The following is a 17,020-nucleotide window of genomic DNA, read 5'->3' on the forward strand; positions in this document are numbered from 1 at the left end:
CGCTTGTTTTGCGCGCACCTTGCACGCGAACTGTGCAGAACCAATGACCACTACCACTCTTTCTACCAATCTTCAGGACATCGTCAGCCCGAAATTTCACCAAAACAACTTTGCTGAGGAACTCTACGTTAAGAACGACCTCGGTCTCAAGCTAGACAAAGGTTCGCACCACTATAACCAAGTTCTGCGCGCGGGTACGCTGAACAAAGGCCCAGACGACCAGATATGCAGACTGTCTCTTACAGCGACCGGCTGCCCTCTCGGCCCACTGCACTGTCCTCTCAGACACACCACGCCCTCTGTGCAGAACTTCCAGCCGCCCAAGCAGCTGCCCACACACCCTCGTGAACGCGAACGTTTGGCGACCGTCTGTAAGCACTGGCTTCGCGGGCTATGTAAGAAGGGCGACGCATGTGAGTTCTTGCATGAGTACAACCTCCGCCGCATGCCCGAGTGTTGGTGGTACGCCAAGTACGGCTACTGTTCTGCCGGCGACGAGTGTCTCTATGCGCACCCCAAGGAGCGGAAGGTGGAGTGTCCAGATTACAACAGAGGCTTCTGCAGGCTCGGTATGTCGTCCTCTTTTCCACCTTTGCGGACTCCTTGCTCCACCCGTGCCGTACTGCTGTTATCTGCATTTCGTGACGAATACTCATTTCCGTGATTCTGGTGTGATAATTTTTTGTGCAGGCCCGAACTGTCCCCGCAAACACGTACGCAGGGTGGCATGCCAGCTATACCTCACCGGTTTCTGCCCTTTGGGACCCGACTGTCCCCGCGGCCAGTACGTAACGTCCTTCCCTCCTCGAGTGTGAACCTGCGCCGTGTATCTGACACTTTTCTTCACATTGACAGCCCGAAACCAGGGATCCCACCCCCGAAAGCATATGAACCCCCTGAACCGCCATCAGTCAGGGACCTCGGTCCGCCCCCACCGGGTTACGGTAGGTATGCGGACTTTGACAGGGGGGGTGGAGGAGGGGGCAATTTCCCCGGGGCCCACCCGCCTGGTCTTGGCGGCTCCGGAGGGCCCCCGGGTCCGCGGAGGAACCTCGAAGACGTCGTGTGCTACAAGGTATGAGGCTTGTCATGTTTGTCGTGTTACGTACGGTGCCGCTGACACGTTCCTCGCTTCTTGCGCTGTGTTTGATCGGCAGTGTGGCGAGAAGGGCCACTATGCGAACCACTGCCGCCACCACTCGCACAAGCCGTACAAACGGTGAGCCAAGTGACGGGCTCGGGAGGGCTGAACCCCTCCAAGGACTTGGTCGTATACTCTCACTGTGTCCGATTTTTGTACATCAATGTACCGGGGTGGTTCAAGTAATTGCCTCCGTTTGTTTGAGGAACGTCTGTCACACGTCTGCTAAGCATTGCAAGGGTTGTCGACGGAAAGAGCTAGCTCACTGCCTGCCAATGTGTCAACAGACATGACTCTTAGAGCAGTCTCGTCTCCTTCCAGACCACAGAACAAACCATCTACGTCATGATAGGATGAGGTTGTCTATTAGCAAAGCAATTGCTGCCCGTAATCTCTACCTAACTAGCTACAAAATTCCATACACACGATACACGCTGATGCAGAACCGTTCCACCAACCGCAGCACCGCGAATAGCTAGGGAGGAAACCTGAGAGTATAACAGAAGAAGGGATACACGAGTAAAATAGAGATGAACACCGTCGGTTGTACAATTGTTCCACAGCAACGAACCAGTCCACAGCAATCACAAAGCGTCCGTCCACCGCGCGTCCGTGAGACACGCCCCGGACGCCGGCCGACTCGCGCGATCAACAGTCCGATTGTTCCATAGCCAGCCCCGAAAGCGCAACGAAGGGGAACGTGAAGGTTGAGCGTAAAACATGAGGAGACGGATCACGACGACGTCATTGGGAAAATCCCGTCGAGACCGAGTGCGAGTACGGGCGAGACCGGATGGTAGGGGACGTCCAGCTGGCAAGCGAGGAGGGTGAGGACGCCGAGGTTATGTTCCCCGTCATGCCGGCCAAGCCCGTTGGTGACTCGGAGGCCTCCGGGTACTGCATAACATCAGGCAACGGAGCGGCGGTGGGGTCTGGCGCCAGGGTCCCCTTGGCGAAAACGCCAGCATGGGAGAAGGGGTAGAGCGGGACGCCGACCTCGAGCGGCTGCATTTGACTTGTCATCCGCACGATCTCCGTCATGAGACCTTGTAGGAGCTTCTCTTGTCGGGCTGAAGCAGGCGTTATTGCGAGAATTGTGAAGGACTGTCAGAGAAACTCACTGCCGATGGGCGACCGGCTCCCATAGGTGAGCATCGCGAAACTGGTTGTGGCGCCTCGTGAGTTCAGGGGACACGCTGAAGCGAACAGTGGATCGCTTACCGAAGCGCGTTGATCTCTCCCCACACCGTCTGCTCCCTTGCGGTATCTCCAATTTCGATGAAGTACTTGCATAGCTGTGTTTGGACAACAGCAGCCAGATACCAGCATATCTGTATATAGAACGCAAGTCAGATCGTCGTTTACGGCAGAGAGACGGAACTTACCGTCACGAACGGATGCAATCGAGTGATGTCGAGCGAGGTTTCTGACAGGCGATAGTAAGCTGCCAGGATGGCACGGGTGGCGTTGAGACATCGGCTTGTCGAAACACTCCTCGGGTCGGAGAAGTTGAGATATGGGTTATGTAGGGTGATGATCGCACTGCAAGCCACGACGTTCGAGAACTGTTCATCGGACAAGCGAGAGGCAATAACTTACGCGTGAGGGACGACGTGGGCCATATACAGATCGGTGTCAAGGGAGCTGCCGTCGTCGGTCACGCCGAGGTGCTTGAACTCTTGTGGGAAACTTTGCAGGAAGTCCTGCGCTACTAGTCGGTCGAGCTCTTCAAACCCAGGTAGCGCGAAGGGATTCTGGTTTTTAGATGGAGGTATGTTGGCCCGGAGGTTGCTGCGCGTGTTGTAGTCCGTTACCCTGCCGAACATCATGACACCTTTGAGGAATAGGATGAATGAATCAGTGTACTGCGGCGGATGCTGTGTGAACATGTCTTCTGAGAACAGATCCTGGGGGTTGTGAGGGACATTCGCCTACGGACAGAAGGTTAGACGTGCGCAGCATTCATATGTCAGACCATAGAGCACTGACGTCCGTCTCAAAGTCCACACGACGGAGAGGCAACTCCGTCCCTATGTCGCGTTCGTCCACCCCATGCACCCAGCCGCCGACGGACGCAATGCGGTCGAACATGATGGTCATCCACCATGTCCGCCGCCTCGACTCCAGGTCCTTGAAGTCTCGAGGAGGTGCGAGATACGCGCCTGGTGACGCCGCTCCGATAGCGGAGAAGGTACCGGGATAGTTCAGCCGTAAAGGCACGGCTGCGCGCGTCTGGAAGCCCGCGAAAATCCACACCTCGACCCACCGTCCCTCCTGGTAGAAGTACCATGAGAGAATGATGCACGCTTGCATGACAGCAAAGATGTCCACGCCAGTCGCCATCGTCCGATCAATGTACGCCCTCGTTTTGCTGACGTGGAGCTCTGCAAATTTGTCGCGTCGGGTGCCGTCAGGCAACGTCACTATATCTTGCGATGTCCATCGGGAAGCCGAAGCGCACTGGGAACAAATCGTCGTTAGCCCTAAATCACCGACTCGTACAGAAGCTGTGTCAGACGCACTATTGCATGCAGAATAGCGGGGTGAGGGTAGTTGTCATCCTTCGGGTGCAAATGCATAGATGCCAGAAATGAAGGCCGGTGAAGCACGCGTGAACCGCACGGGTCACAGTTGAAGAAGACATCAATGCTAAGTAAAGCCAATTAGAATGAGCCGCTGACAGATTTTAGGTGTGTCAACATACTAGTGGTCGAGTGTGTCTGGGTCAGGGAGATCAGGATCCCACCCCGAGAATAGAACGTCCATGAGAGGATCTGGCACGGCCTGGTTGTGATGGGTGCCTTGCCTCAATTCAGGGCTACCTGTCGAGCCGCGGGGATGCGAACCACTGCTCCGCGGAGAGAGATCCTGAAGTACATCTAGAGAGACATGAGGAAGTACGATTCCGCCCGCAGCTGGGCTACTGCTGTCAGACTGTCCACCGTACGACGAGCTGGTCGTAAAGTGGTTGCGGGCATGTGCATGTCGTGAGGGGGATGCGGAACGGGAGTCGAAGTTCCTCTGGTCATTCAACTGAGATTTGAGTTGTGCTACACACCATGTAGATCAGATACTGCGCGACAGATAGATAGCGGTAAGACAAGAGCGTACATATTTGCTCTTCGAGCAGCCGTATGCGCTCAGTAGGGTCGACATTAGCCGCCATAGGCAGGCCCTCGACAGGATCATATGAGCATTGCGGCTCGGTTGGGTGGCTACCAGCGCCGTCGTCAAGATCTGTACGTCACGAGGGAGTAGAGGACGTACGCGTAGCCCACAGGAGGCGGGACACTGATGAGCGATTGCCACTGCCTAGCGCTTGGATAAGCACAAGCACAGCGAACCTAATCCCTGCGGACCCACTTAACGCATGTTCCACAATGGGGGCGAGAGGCGTCGCATTTCTACGCGTTCAGGTGTGTCAGGAGGCATGTGCGGCGCGCGATGCATGGTACACTCACGAGCTTCCTCTTCCTGCATGAGAGACACGCCTGTCGTCGGGAGCGCGTCGGCAAGGTATTTACTATGTGGTTGCGCGATGCACGGAGGTACAGGGCGAACGTACCTGGTTCCTGCGCAACGCCGGGCGCGCGGAGGTTGGGGGTGCCTTGGGCATTCCGGCGTGATCAAATGTCTTGCGCGCCGGTGGTGCAAGTGAAGAAGGGTGTAGTCGGACGCTAAGGCTGGTGCCGAGTCCTGGAATGAAGGGATGGGCCTCGAGTGATTTTCCGCGCTAGTAGTATATATGAGTGGCTGGTGGGAAGAAGAAGTCCGGTCGGGAACTGGCGAGAAGAGGGGATCCCGCCGGCGTACGTACGCAGAGCCTAAGACGGCGCTCGTCGAGGAACGAGGGAGAGGGGCTTCTCGCCACGCGCGGAAATATGTATGAAGGGATGAAGCGTCTTTGATGCCCTCTCCTTGTCACACTCTCCCGCTTGCCTGGGAAGGTACACGCTTATTGCAAAGCTACTGGCAGCAGTCCAGTTCCAAGGTCCGCACGATGTCACCACCCCGTCGCCTTGGCTGCCGTGCCGTGCGTTAAGGACGCGGGATGTGTGCCGAGCTAAGAGGGCGATGGTCGGAATGACGAGCGTGGCACAGCAGCCCCTGTAGGTGTGCGCGTAGCCTCAAGACGCAGTTACAAGCCGTGAGGACTAGACAAGAAGGTTGTGTTCAAGAGACACGAGACTGCGCACCGCCATATACCACCCATAGGCGCGATGTCAGATTCCGTGACCCGTTGACATCTCCGCCGTTTCCCATCAACAATCCATATGCAAGCTGATCTCTCCAGCCCGATCGGGCAGACCGACTGCGCAGTGCGGTGTTGACTCACTGCTTGCAAGGCACCTCTGCATTTCACGGCTTGCTACGTACTTATCCAGCAAGAAGCGAGCGACGTTTCCCCTTCCCCGCTTGTTTGCCGTTTCAGTTTTCGACCCGCAAACGGAGTCATGCCTGTCAGTTTGAGACATGCAATTCCCTATCACTCGAGGTTATTTCCCGGCATCTTGCATAATGACTCCGGTACCCAAAGGACGTGTTGCCAAGCTACAGTCTACAGATGCCAGCGAAGGATTCACGACCGGAAACCATGGCATCGCAGAGGGCTTCGCATCACTTGATCTCACCGTTGCGGCTTTCGTTTCCATTTACAGCAAAGTTGCCGCTTCTGATACCAGAACCACAGCTCGCCAGTCGGCGGAACGGAGCGCATCGCCTCCGCGCCGCGAACTCCGCGGAAGGAGCTCCTCACCCCTAGGACCGAAGTCCTCAAAGTCAACGAGGCTGCAGGCAGTTTTTTCTACGCGGGTCCTTGAAGCACACCTCGCCGTCACAGCCGCTCGCCGTGCGGTCTCGATGATCCATCCGGTGCTGCGGCTATGCTGCGCGGATGCTGTAACAGTCACCCCCACGCATCCAGACCGGGTCCGCTCATCAGACAGGAGAGTAAATGTCCCCCCACTTCAGTATCGAGAGATTCCAAGGAATTGTAGCAGGTTCACCGCTACGTCCATGGAGAGGGTTCCTAAGTCCCACTGGGAAAGCCAGTGGGGCTTCGGGCGGAATGCCAAACCAACTCTGGTATACCTTGGAACGTTCGGTATATGTTCATACAGTTGAATTTGCGGTGTACAACCGACGTAGGCAATACAGCATTTCTTCATGATCTATCGAAAACATAACAAGGACATCAGCAGATAGCCCCCTTTCCCGCAGAGCGGTACAAGAAGTAAACAACGTACAGGATCGTTGCGACGATACGGCGCGAGTGGGGCGCGTGTCTGAACTCCGTGAGGTAGATCCCTGCAAGTATGGACCCCGCCATTACAATGTGTCGCCGGACAATGATGGATCCAAGACGATCCGTATTCGACGGACGAGGACGCATAGTTGTTGAGGTATGTCGCGCGGGCGCGCACATAGTCAGGTCGGTGACACGGTCAGCTTCTAGCCTACCATATGATCACAACTGCCGACGTCGGACCCACCCTGCCATGTGCCCAGATTCAGACGGCCGTCCGTGATCGGCAAACAGATCGAGGTGCCGACCAGCGACGTCTTCGTGTGCGATACGCTGGAGCAGTTCCAGCACGAAGGAGTCCACGTCCACGTCCACGTGCAGACCGCCCATTTAGCGACAGGCCTCCGGCGGGATTACGGCTAACCACTTACGAGTCGCTGCGCCGATTCCGAAGTCGACAGAGTGGGAGACGATCGACTGTTAGTTTGGGTCTATTGATAGCATAGGGCACGAGCCACAGCGGCGCGGCGATCGCGCACACGTCGCGAATGCCACTCTGGCCGTGGTCGGGAGAGTCGCTCTGCGGCTGCGCGTCTGGAATCGAGGCTACTCACTCTGGGCCCTCGTCGGTGTGCCGCCAGTTGAGACTTTCGGGGACGATGTTATCTAGAGCCATGTCCATGTCTGCCACAACGTCCAGAAGGGCCCCCCACAACGCTCAGTACGCTGCGGACCAAGATACGGTTGTAAGGAGAAGTCCCTCACCTCGCCGAACGTCTGCGTTTCATTCAGGGGCGTGCGTCCATGGAGCGGATCAGTCGCGGGAGTTTCACCAACACCGAGTACTCACCTTTGTCAAAGTTCTCGTTGATAGTGAGTGCTGCCGAGGTGTGCTGGCTGGTGAGTCAAGCAGATTAGGCATTAGCTCGGCGCCCGAGAGCTTGCACAATATGTTTGGTGCATGTCCGGAATCACTCGGACGCCAATGTTTAAATCAGAGACGTACATGAAGAGGTACAGAACTCCAACCTAGAAGGGGAAGCGGAATGGATGTCAGTCACACTGACGAGGCTTGGGCAGCGCATGAACGGGACTCAATCGACCGCACAACCTCGGACAGCCCTGCCCTCTTTACAACAATGTAGCAAGGTCTCCATCGGCCCGCGACGTCTACGATCGGCATATGCAGGAACGTCGGAGGTCGGAGGGACCGCTATTGGGCGGGATTTGTGGTCGAATGTTCCAACAGTGTATGCAGTTACCAAAGAGATGAATAGAAGATGATCTCGACCTGGACTCCTCGCAACCCTGGCTCGATCTGGGCGAGCACCTCGTCCGTCACGAGGTGGCAGCCTTTGCTCCTCTTCGCGAGCGTGAATGTCTTCTGCCAACCCATGTGCGAGTGTGTCGTGTGCGTCAAGCTGAAGAGGATGAAGGATGATCTCAGGTCAAGGGTCAAAGGAACTGCAGCCGTCTGGGTGATCGACTATCTCAGGCTAGATTAGCTCATGATCGTCGTGCTCCCAAAGTAGGGTTATGACATCACTACCATGCAACGCCACATAACAGTACTTTTAATTGTGATTGAGTGAGCTAGCACATTGATCAATTGGTATGTATGTAACAATTGTATGTATCGCAATGGCTGAGGCACGGTCGGGCAGCTTCACCATGCCTACTGTCGTTCAGGCTCCTACCCACCGTCGTCTCGAGTTGAGGGGGCGATATCCTAGAGCGGGAGACAGGCTGGATTTCGATAGAGCACGAAATGCTATGTAACAAGCACCCAAATCACGTGCATACTTGTACCCCCTCAACTCTCTACGGCAGCTGGCATTCCGGGCTCCGTACATTCCTGTACATGTTTGATGCCAGCCGTCCCAGAGAGTTGGGGGATACAAGTATGCACGTGATTTGGGTGCTTGTTACATAGCATTTCGTACTCTATCGAAATCCAGCCTGTCTCCCGCTCTAGGATATCGCCCCCTCAACTCGAGACGACGGTGGGTAGGAGCCTGACTGCCGTTGCGATGGCGATTACCCTTCGCGAATCCGTTTACAGGCACGCAGCAATCCCAGGATCAGGTTCTTGTTCGTAGCTCCCATTCCATTGTTCCGACCCGTACTAGTAGCACGCAAAATGCGCGTGGGGTTGGCGAGCTGACTTCTTGCGCTGATCTTACCACTCGTCGCCTTCAAGAGAATATGTAGTACTGGCATTGTATTGCACAATCGTAGATGCAGAGATTGCATGTCGAATCATGGCTCCTCGACAAGATGTTCTCGTAATGTTGAGAAGAGGCCTCGTGCATGATCCGTTTGGGCATGCTAGTCGCCAGAAGACTTACGAGGGCGATCATGCGTGGTTTTTCTCACCGGGAGCTTTGGTAACGGACGAGAGAGTGATTATGTGGTGTTCGGGACTCGGGATGCCGTAGACAGTGTGGTCGAGACTCCCGAGTCCATCGTTACTCGGGTCGAAGGTTCCGGCCGCACGAAGGACGAGGGCGGCCAAGGCTCGGTCTATAGACGGAGTCCGACCTCGGGGCGGATGCATGATTGTCATTGTGCACGCGTTGAACGCGTTGCCACGCAAAACATTTGGCCAGGCTCAAAGCATGAAGCGAAAATAGTGCGATCTCCAAGTGTGTTCCTCTGTTACGATTGACCGGACCCGAGTAACACGGCAGTGTCAGCGTACGTGTCACCTCGCGGCAGGCACACGAGACACCGACCGCAGATGACCTACAGCAAATGACTGACGGTACTCATGGGCGGTCACGAGCAAGCCAGACTCGGACTCAGCCCCGAGCCGCTTTCCGTTCAGCCTCGAGGATGGCGTCGAACTCCTTCTGCGCCTGTGCGCGAGGGTCTTCGATCTCGGAAGACGCAGGCGATGTCGAGTCGAAGTCCTGGTCCTGGTCCCGTCGGACAGATTCCCGCCCGGAATCCGAAACGCGCCGACGCTCGTGCCGCTGCCGTAGCTCGTCCCAAGATGAATGCTTCCCGGCGTTCTGCGCATTCGCTTCTCTGATGGCCTCCCAGGTACTCTTTGGTCTGGCAGGAGCATCTTCGGCAGCTGGGGCGCACGATTACGCGTTCAGAGAGACGTAAGCCGGCAGGTGGACGAGCGCACCTTTCGCGGGCGAGGCACGGATTGCGTCTGAAGGCGCCACGCCGTCTGTCGGTGGGTCGGCGTCGGCAAGAAGTTCTGCGCCATCGGAGAGGACCTCCCCGTTCTCCTGTTTGCGTTTCATAATGGTTTCGAACATCTTCCTCTCATCGAGTTGGGGGAACAGGGTGCTCTGGTTGCCCAGTCGCTTGTTCACGTTCTCCAGGACAAGGAGGAACGCTTGGCGGTCTTCGAGTTCTCGGGCAAACTGCCTATGGAAGCGAAAGTAATGCCAGAGGCCGATACCGTAGCCCGAGACAGCAGAGACGGTGACTACTGTTGTGGGGAAGCGGACCCTTGACCTGTATCGGAAGGTAGCAAGGCCGGCGAGGGCGCCCCAGAGGGTGGTGTGAATGTACTGCACGCGCGTTGCCAGACGATATCATCGTGGTTGCAAAGCGGAGGATGCTGTGTGGGGGAACGTACCGGAAGGTAGCGGTGATAACCGGGAAGGAAGTCGACGGCGAGCTGGTAGTCGTGCTGGGAGAGAAGGCCAGACTCGAGATCTGGGCGGAGGAGCTGCTCCGTGGCCGCGCGGTCTCTGAAGGCGTGGTCGAACCAGCTCTTGGCGAGGGACATGCTGAGGGGGCAGGAGATGGAGGGACGGCGGGGGGATGGGAGGCGAGTGCAGGACGCGTCTGGGACGGGCGCGGATTGGGATCGCGTCAGGGCACGTGAGCTGTGTGGGGCACGTGGATGGGCATGGGCGAGGCGGCTGGCTCAGGCTGAGCGAGAGTCGCCGCAGAGCCGAGTCGTGCATTGGCAAGGAACGCCTGCAGACTGCGACCGACGTCCCACTCATCCCAGACCACGCCCCGCGCGACGGCCTGCCCCCGAGCTCACGAGTTCCCCCCTTCACGACCTCTCTGGGCCCTCCTTGCCTCTGCGCATCACGCTCATTCCCCCGCCCGGCCTTCCGACGCCCCTCCTCATGCCTCTGTCCGACATCCCCACCAAGCCTCTTCCTCCTCCCGCGAAAGACGAGAAACTCCCGTCTCTACCCCCGCTCGACTTCGGCGACCACTCTTCTGCTCCACCCCCGCCGCCTAAGATTGTCCATGATCTCGCAGCAGAACCGCACACCCAGACGCCCCCCAAACCCTTGGCTCCCATCGATGTGAAAGCTTCTCTGGCGGTATCCGAGCTCTGTATGTCTTTCCCCCACAACGCCTCTCTCCTTCCTTCCTCAGTGTCATGTCCCACAGCTCTCGGCTCTGCCCCCCTCACGCCCGTCACGCCGCTGCCTGGGCAGATGCCACCTTCGCCCTCCGCCCAGAGCGGTGACAAGGCCAAGAAGTCTTCTAACCCGCTTACCGATCTCATCGAAACCGAAAAGTTATACGTCGAGCAGCTCACAGGTATTATCCGAGTGCGTCCGTCTTCTATCTCCTGTACTTCACAAGCGTTCCGTAACGAGATACCGATCGTCGTTCTATGAATACGCAGAAAGTTGCAGCGGCATGGTCCCGCTCCAACCTCCCGCCCCCAGAATTGGATACCATGTTCCGGAGCATAGAGAGTATCTACAAAGCTAATCGTTCACTGCTAGCGGTAAGTCGTCATCGAACGGCACTGCCTATCACTTCTCATCCATGGCCCGCAGAAACTCAAAGAGATCGGTACCAACCCCAAAGGCCTAGGAGATCTACTGATGCGATGGGTAAGTGCATTCTCCCTGTACGACTTCCATTCTTCATCTCCCGCGGCGTGCAGATCGACGATTTGGAGGGTCCCTACACCAACTACTCCAACAAGTACTGTTCCGGATTCGACACATGGGAACCTGTTCAAGCGAATGCCCGCGTCCGCACTATTCTCGCCATGTTTTCTTCGTCCTGCCCCCCACCTCTGCCGACGTCGGCCCCCATACATCCCGCTGAACCGCCTATATGGACGTTGGACGAGCTTTTTATCCTCCCCAAAGGTCGCATCAAGTACTACAAGAAGCTCTATAACCGGTTGCTTAAGAGCACGACCCCAGGTCGCAGCGACCACCGAATGCTCTCCGGGGCACTCGAGAAACTGGACAAGCTGCTGGCGACGATCGACAGTCGCGCCAGCGTGCGCGTGGGTGGCGGCAATACCCCTACCCCGAACGAGGAAGCGCCGCCGCCCATCGAAACTGAGGACGAGGTCGTGATCGACATGCGCACAAGACAGAGCACGCTCGAGCCGCAATTGCGCGCCCCAGAGTCTGGGTCCACGTCGCCTTCCCAGCGCACAAGTGACTCGACGCGCGCGAGCGGGAGTCTATCAAGCAGGTACGCCGAGCTTCGATGCGATGCCCCTGTAAGGAATGCATGCGCTGACGTGCCGCGCGCGGTAGCGGTCGGCGATCTGAGGATACGGCGCCTACGACGGACAGCCGCACGTCGACGTCAACGCTGTCTATGCCGATTACTGACCTCGAGCGGAGGCTTTCCACCGAACGCACGCTAGACATCTTCACGATGAAGCCGAAGGTACCGTGTTGGCCGCATTGCCTGCCCTGCATACTGCTCATATGCCACTACTATCCTACAGCAAGTGCGTTTGCAAATCGCGCCTCCGAACCTACACTACACTCGAGAGCTGCGCTGCTCTACCTCTGTGGTAATCAACTTCATATCGCGCTCGACGGGCGCCCAGGTCGTGCAAGAGCGTGGACACATCTTCCTGCTTACAGACCTGATGTTGGTGTGTGAGAAGATGTCCCCGAAGGAGCTGGAGGTAGCCGGGCCCAACGGAGCCGACATGTGGCTGTTGTACCCGCCTCTAGCAGGCAAACATCTGCGCGTGGCGCCCGTAGATGGTGAGCTGTCCGCAGGTGCACCCGAGTGACGACCGCTCATACCGTTCGTTATATAGACGTTACTCTGTCTGTGACCATTTTGCGGAAAGAGACCCTCAACCTACGGACAGACTCCACGGCCTCGCGGGACCGACTCATCGCCGATTTCAAGGATTGTATAGAGACTGCGGCTACGCGTGAGTGGAGACATCATGCGCGTACCGCATTCGAATCAGGCTGACCTATTTTCAGTATTCCCCTCCTCCTCCAAGAACCCTCCGCCCCCTGTGCCTGCCCTGCCATCCCTTCCCGGAAATATGGGCAATAGCACGTCCCGACCGCCCTCCGCGCCGCAGGACCGCAGCCATCCACCTTCGATTGCGGACACCCCACCACCCCCGGAGCGCTACAGCGGCGGCAGGAGTCCTCCTCGGGCGCTGTCGCCCGCCAGCATGAATTCTCGGCGATCGGGCGGCCCCTCGGACCCCCCTTCTCGCGTGAACTCTGCAGGGGCAGCGCTTGCCGATGCTGCATTGGCAGGCGACATGGGAAGGATGAACATAGGCACCGCAGCGTCTCCTACCGGAGCACAGCAACAGGGCGTCCCGCCCCGTGGGTCGTCCGCGTCGTCGGGTCCTGGCAGCCCTGGGGGTTTCAGTCCTGGGCAGGTCATCCCCTTAGGAGGTTTTGGACCGGGGCAGGTCATGCCCCAGGCGTTCGGTCCTGGACAAGTGATGCCTCCGCAATCCTTCGGCCCTGGGCAGCATATGCCGCCGCAAGGGTTCAGTCCCGGACAACATCTGCCCCCGCAGAATGTGCACCCGGGTTCGGGTCCCATGGGCCGACCGCCTCCGGGGGCGTACGTTCCTCCGGGCGGCGGCCCTGGTCCGCAGCGCCATCCGAGCTTCGGGCATGGGCCTCCCCCACCCGGCCCTCAGGGACCTAACGGCATGCCGCCGTCTCGTCAGCCTAGTTTGAACGGTCCCCAACAGGTCGGGCCCCCACAAGTCGGCCAGTCGTACCAGGGCATGGGTGCTCCCCAACCTCGACCAGGTCAGCCTCCCATGGGGATGGGCGGGCCACCTCCTCGGCCGGGCATGGGTCCCGGCGCGCCAGGGCAAGGTGGGGCTTACCCACCCCCACGACCGCCCTCCGAGCCTTCCATGGACGGCCTGCGGAAGATGCCTTCGACCCCATCCCTTGGCGGGAGCCCCGGTGGGCCCCACCAGCGCGGCCCCCCGCCCCCGATGCCAGGCTATCCCGGGGACCTCCCGCCGCCGCGGCCGGGCTTCCTGCAGCGAACCGGCTCGTCGAGCTCGCTGCCGAACATGGTCGGGGGCTTGCAGGCGCCGCAGCCGCGCCCGTTGCTGCCGTCGGCGCAGCTGAGCATGCGCTCCGTGTCGACCGCGGGCTCGTTCTCGATCGAGGACCCGAGCCCGCCCGGGTCGCCCGTGGAGGAGGTGCCGCGGCACACGGGCCCGGTGACGTCGACGGTGACGGCGCAGATGAAGTGCAAGGTGTTCCTGAAGCAGCAGCACGCGCAGTGGAAGTCTCTCGGGAGCGCGAAGCTGCGGCTGTACCGCGAGGACCCGACGAACATCAAGCAGCTCGTCGTCGAGGCGGACGACAAGCACAAGACGGTGCTGATCTCGACGATCGTGCTCACGGACGGCGTCGAGCGCGTGGGCAAGACGGGCGTCGCGATCGAGCTGAGCGACAAGGGGATGCGGACGGGCGTGGTTTATATGATCCAGCTGCGGAACGAGAAGAGCGCGGCCGGGCTGTTCGACGAGCTGCTCGCGGGCTCGGACCGGGCGAACGGGCGGTGAGGGTGTGCGGGTACGGGACGGGTTGGGCTCGTGCAGGCGGACTTGACGAGGCGACGCGGACTCGTAGCTCCTTTCTTAGTTGTTTGGTTGAACCTCCATCTATTCGAGTTATCATCACACTCTTTCACCAGCCATGCCATCCTCATTTGACACTCTTTCATCGTCTGCCAACTCACGTACCCGCTGCGCTCATCACTACACATCTCTTTCCATCCCCTCCAAGTCATTGATTATACCCAGTCACAACCCCCATCATGGTTCGCCGCCGCAGTCGTCACTACAATAAAGCTTCTATTAGCATATCGCCCTACCTTCCTCTCTACCTCCACATGGCTGTAGCCTATACTGCTCGTTCCGGCCTCTAATGACTACCGTTTCCGTGCAATGTTCGTTTGTGTGCTGCTCCCCCCTGATCATCTGATCGTCTGTTCTTCAAGTGGACGGCCAGCGCAGGTCGGCAGCGAGCGAGATGTGGTCGCTGCCGCACACGCCCTTCCGGGGCAGTCCTTCTCCAAACGAGTCCTTGCTGTGAGGCTTCGCGAGTCTCACAACTGAAACGTCGCGCCCAGGTGCATCCAGCACGAAGATGTAATCTGGGTCATGCAGGTGTTAGACACCGAAACCGAGGCAGATCCAGACTGAGGTTAACGCCTTCACCTAGCACTGCCTGCCAATACTGTGACACGTGTCAGTGTTGGGTATGCCTAGCTCGACATGCATGCAAAGAACGAGGTGTCTTACATGTGTATAGCTTGTGTATACAGGCTCGAACGCACCGCGGCGCCCCTCAGGTATCGACACTCTGCTTCCGAACGTTAGCCCGCCCACCGCGAGGTCCGGGAGCGTCCGCAGGCCAGTGTCGTAGGCACTGGTAGGCGTCCCCGACTGTCTGAAAAGATCCTCGAGCTCGGTGTCCGTCAAGAGCCCATCGGTGGGCTGTGCGGCGCGCGCATGGACGATGATCCTGTCCGAATTGTTCTCGCCGGACTCGGCGCCCTCTTCTTCTTCCTCCGCTGCCGAGGCACCGTCTACGCTGATGGCGGGGTCTACTGTTGCATGCACGACGCGGGAGCTCTCCAGCCGGGCCTTCTGCGCGGGCAATAGCTCGTCGCCGACGAGCAAGGAGTAGGCGGGGTCGTCGGGGCCGAAGTTGAAGTCTGACAGGAGCGAAATTCAGGACCATCATCTGACGTTGGGAGCGAAGATTGTCAATAGAATGAGAATCACCACCGGCAAGAATGCATGGCCAGCGTTGTTCGACTTCTGTCCCTTCTGACCGGAACTTGGTCACTTCTCGGACCAGAACCCCAGCTTGTCTGACAGAATCTGTTAGCTGTCCATCCCGCGACGTGGGAGGCCTACCTTGCTCGCTCGTAGGCGTATCTGCACCCGGCCATTAGACGTGAGTACAATACATGTGCATGTGCACTCACGCTGGATGCCAGAACAAGTGCGTTGTAGCTACTATTATACCATCGTCCCCCCCTCCCAGCTGGCGGAGGGCGACAAGAGAGCCGATGTTCTTGGTACGGAAGCTAAGCCCGCGACGTGCGTTTCCGTCGCCTTCTGCTCGGACTTCCTCTTCATCGTAAACTACCACTTTCTGGCGGACACATTCATAGGCGTCTTTTCTGTAGGCGATGAGGCAGCCATGCTTCTTGCGAGGGCCTACGGCGTATACCCAGGAGTATCCAGACTTCTCTAGCTGGGGGAACAGTTTCTCTGTCCTGTCTACCTCCTGTCGGCATATTAGCCATCGGAAGGCTGCTTCAGGACGGAACAAACCTGAAGGCAACAAATCGTCGCGTTGTGGGAGTTGATCTCATTATAGAGCATGTGCTCTCGTTGACCGGCTTTCAGGCAGTCGCTAGTGGGAAAAAGTTCGCGCCCTGCGCAATGATCTCATTAGACCGTTCCCTAGGCACCGACGGGCGTAGCACTCACGAACGAGGCTCTGGGCTAAGAGCTATATCGAATACGGCCATCAGTGAGAAGGCTAGCGACAAGGCGAGACCAAACTCACGTTCCATGTCATCAATCTAACCGTCCGTCCCGAGGTACCTGTAGTTTGAGACGAGATGTCTAGCCATTGGCGGGGTAAGATGTGACCCTGTTCATTTTCGGTCTTCGGAGGGGGGTGCAGTTTGGCTTGTTGCTTCTTGAGCCGACGCTGCTCGGCCTTTGCAAGGCCTTCCGGAGTGGGTTGGTACGGCTTTGACATGGTATGCAGATGCCTTGTGAAGACTCTTTGGAACACGGTCAAGGAATGGACAGGCCTCCAACACCTGACTGTAACGAGAGAAGGCGTGTTGCGACACAAGAATACTCCTAACCCTTCAGGAGTTTGTCGCCTTGTTCCCAATACTCACTATCCCAGCCGCAAAGAAGCTAGCAGACTTCGCCGACTGTGGCTGAATGGATGCAAGGGCAGATCATCATCATCTCCGCGGTCTCCCGCACAGGTCACATGATCGCAGACGGCAGTACGTTTCCCGCGAATTGCAGGTTTCCGGGGAAACCATGTTCTACAGGCAAGCATATTACATGACTCTGGGCATAGGCAACCAAGCTTGTGAGCCCAGGGCGCGGAGCACGCCTGTGCAAGTGCAAAAACGTTATATCCTCGGACACTAGCTAGGAGAAGAAGAGAAACACCAGAAAATGCGGCTTTACGTGAATGACCAAAGCGTGACTGAAGCCAAAGTCCCCTAAGGCAGCTCCAGCGGCGGCAGCCACGGACCACGAGCTCACAGAGGCCGCATGTGGCCCGCATACGAGGGCGTGCCGGGGGGACATACATGTCGTAAATGGTTGCAAGATCGTAAATGGTATGATGATAGTCGTACTGGCAAGTCATGATTTA

The 17,020-nt window shown here is 58.0% G+C and overlaps 5 protein-coding genes across 5 annotated transcripts; 2 read left to right on the forward strand and 3 right to left on the reverse strand.

The window, feature by feature from the left end:
* Positions 1-43: 43 nt before the first annotated feature.
* On the forward strand, positions 44-1,311 carry DICSQDRAFT_96073 (uncharacterized protein; the record flags this gene model as incomplete). Its single annotated transcript, XM_007360423.1, has 5 exons — positions 44-161; positions 216-569; positions 691-784; positions 856-1,075; positions 1,158-1,311. 5 exons carry the CDS (start codon positions 44-46, stop codon positions 1,221-1,223), a joined length of 852 nt encoding a protein of 283 aa, XP_007360485.1. The 3' UTR covers positions 1,224-1,311.
* Positions 1,312-1,492: 181 nt separating this feature from the next.
* Positions 1,493-5,233, reverse strand: DICSQDRAFT_96077 (uncharacterized protein). The gene is made up of 14 exons (XM_007360424.1): positions 4,959-5,233; positions 4,707-4,874; positions 4,603-4,632; positions 4,505-4,545; positions 4,409-4,453; positions 4,253-4,356; positions 3,846-4,191; positions 3,664-3,790; positions 3,131-3,601; positions 2,741-3,072; positions 2,527-2,683; positions 2,363-2,472; positions 2,263-2,303; positions 1,493-2,211 (listed from the first exon to the last, which is right to left on the reverse strand). The coding sequence occupies exons 2-14, from the start codon at positions 4,755-4,757 to the stop codon at positions 1,886-1,888; spliced, it is 2,181 nt and encodes a 726-aa protein (XP_007360486.1). The 5' UTR covers positions 4,758-4,874; positions 4,959-5,233; the 3' UTR covers positions 1,493-1,885.
* A 1,102-nt stretch (positions 5,234-6,335) lies between these two features.
* On the reverse strand, positions 6,336-7,782 carry DICSQDRAFT_96079 (uncharacterized protein; the record flags this gene model as incomplete). Its single annotated transcript, XM_007360425.1, has 6 exons — positions 6,336-6,448; positions 6,634-6,719; positions 7,001-7,103; positions 7,237-7,283; positions 7,393-7,415; positions 7,678-7,782. 6 exons carry the CDS (start codon positions 7,780-7,782, stop codon positions 6,336-6,338), a joined length of 477 nt encoding a protein of 158 aa, XP_007360487.1.
* Positions 7,783-9,187: 1,405 nt separating this feature from the next.
* DICSQDRAFT_47689 (uncharacterized protein) lies at positions 9,188-10,137 on the reverse strand (the record flags this gene model as incomplete). The annotated part of the gene is made up of 4 exons (XM_007359854.1): positions 9,188-9,265; positions 9,320-9,456; positions 9,523-9,916; positions 9,985-10,137. 4 exons carry the CDS (start codon positions 10,135-10,137, stop codon positions 9,188-9,190), a joined length of 762 nt encoding a protein of 253 aa, XP_007359916.1.
* Positions 10,138-10,516: 379 nt separating this feature from the next.
* DICSQDRAFT_96083 (uncharacterized protein) lies at positions 10,517-16,198 on the forward strand. The gene is made up of 17 exons (XM_007360426.1): positions 10,517-10,706; positions 10,764-10,927; positions 11,005-11,109; positions 11,162-11,218; positions 11,272-11,819; positions 11,885-12,020; positions 12,082-12,349; positions 12,406-12,525; positions 12,581-14,750; positions 14,815-14,833; positions 14,899-15,314; positions 15,385-15,473; positions 15,520-15,540; positions 15,591-15,895; positions 15,943-16,046; positions 16,102-16,123; positions 16,181-16,198. The coding sequence occupies exons 2-9, from the start codon at positions 10,811-10,813 to the stop codon at positions 14,155-14,157; spliced, it is 2,928 nt and encodes a 975-aa protein (XP_007360488.1). The 5' UTR covers positions 10,517-10,706; positions 10,764-10,810; the 3' UTR covers positions 14,158-14,750; positions 14,815-14,833; positions 14,899-15,314; positions 15,385-15,473; positions 15,520-15,540; positions 15,591-15,895; positions 15,943-16,046; positions 16,102-16,123; positions 16,181-16,198.
* The last annotated feature ends 822 nt before the right edge of the window (positions 16,199-17,020 follow it).

Source organism: Dichomitus squalens, assembly GCF_000275845.1.
Source record: "Dichomitus squalens LYAD-421 SS1 unplaced genomic scaffold DICSQscaffold_1, whole genome shotgun sequence".
In the NCBI taxonomy this organism is placed as follows: domain Eukaryota; kingdom Fungi; phylum Basidiomycota; class Agaricomycetes; order Polyporales; family Polyporaceae; genus Dichomitus; species Dichomitus squalens.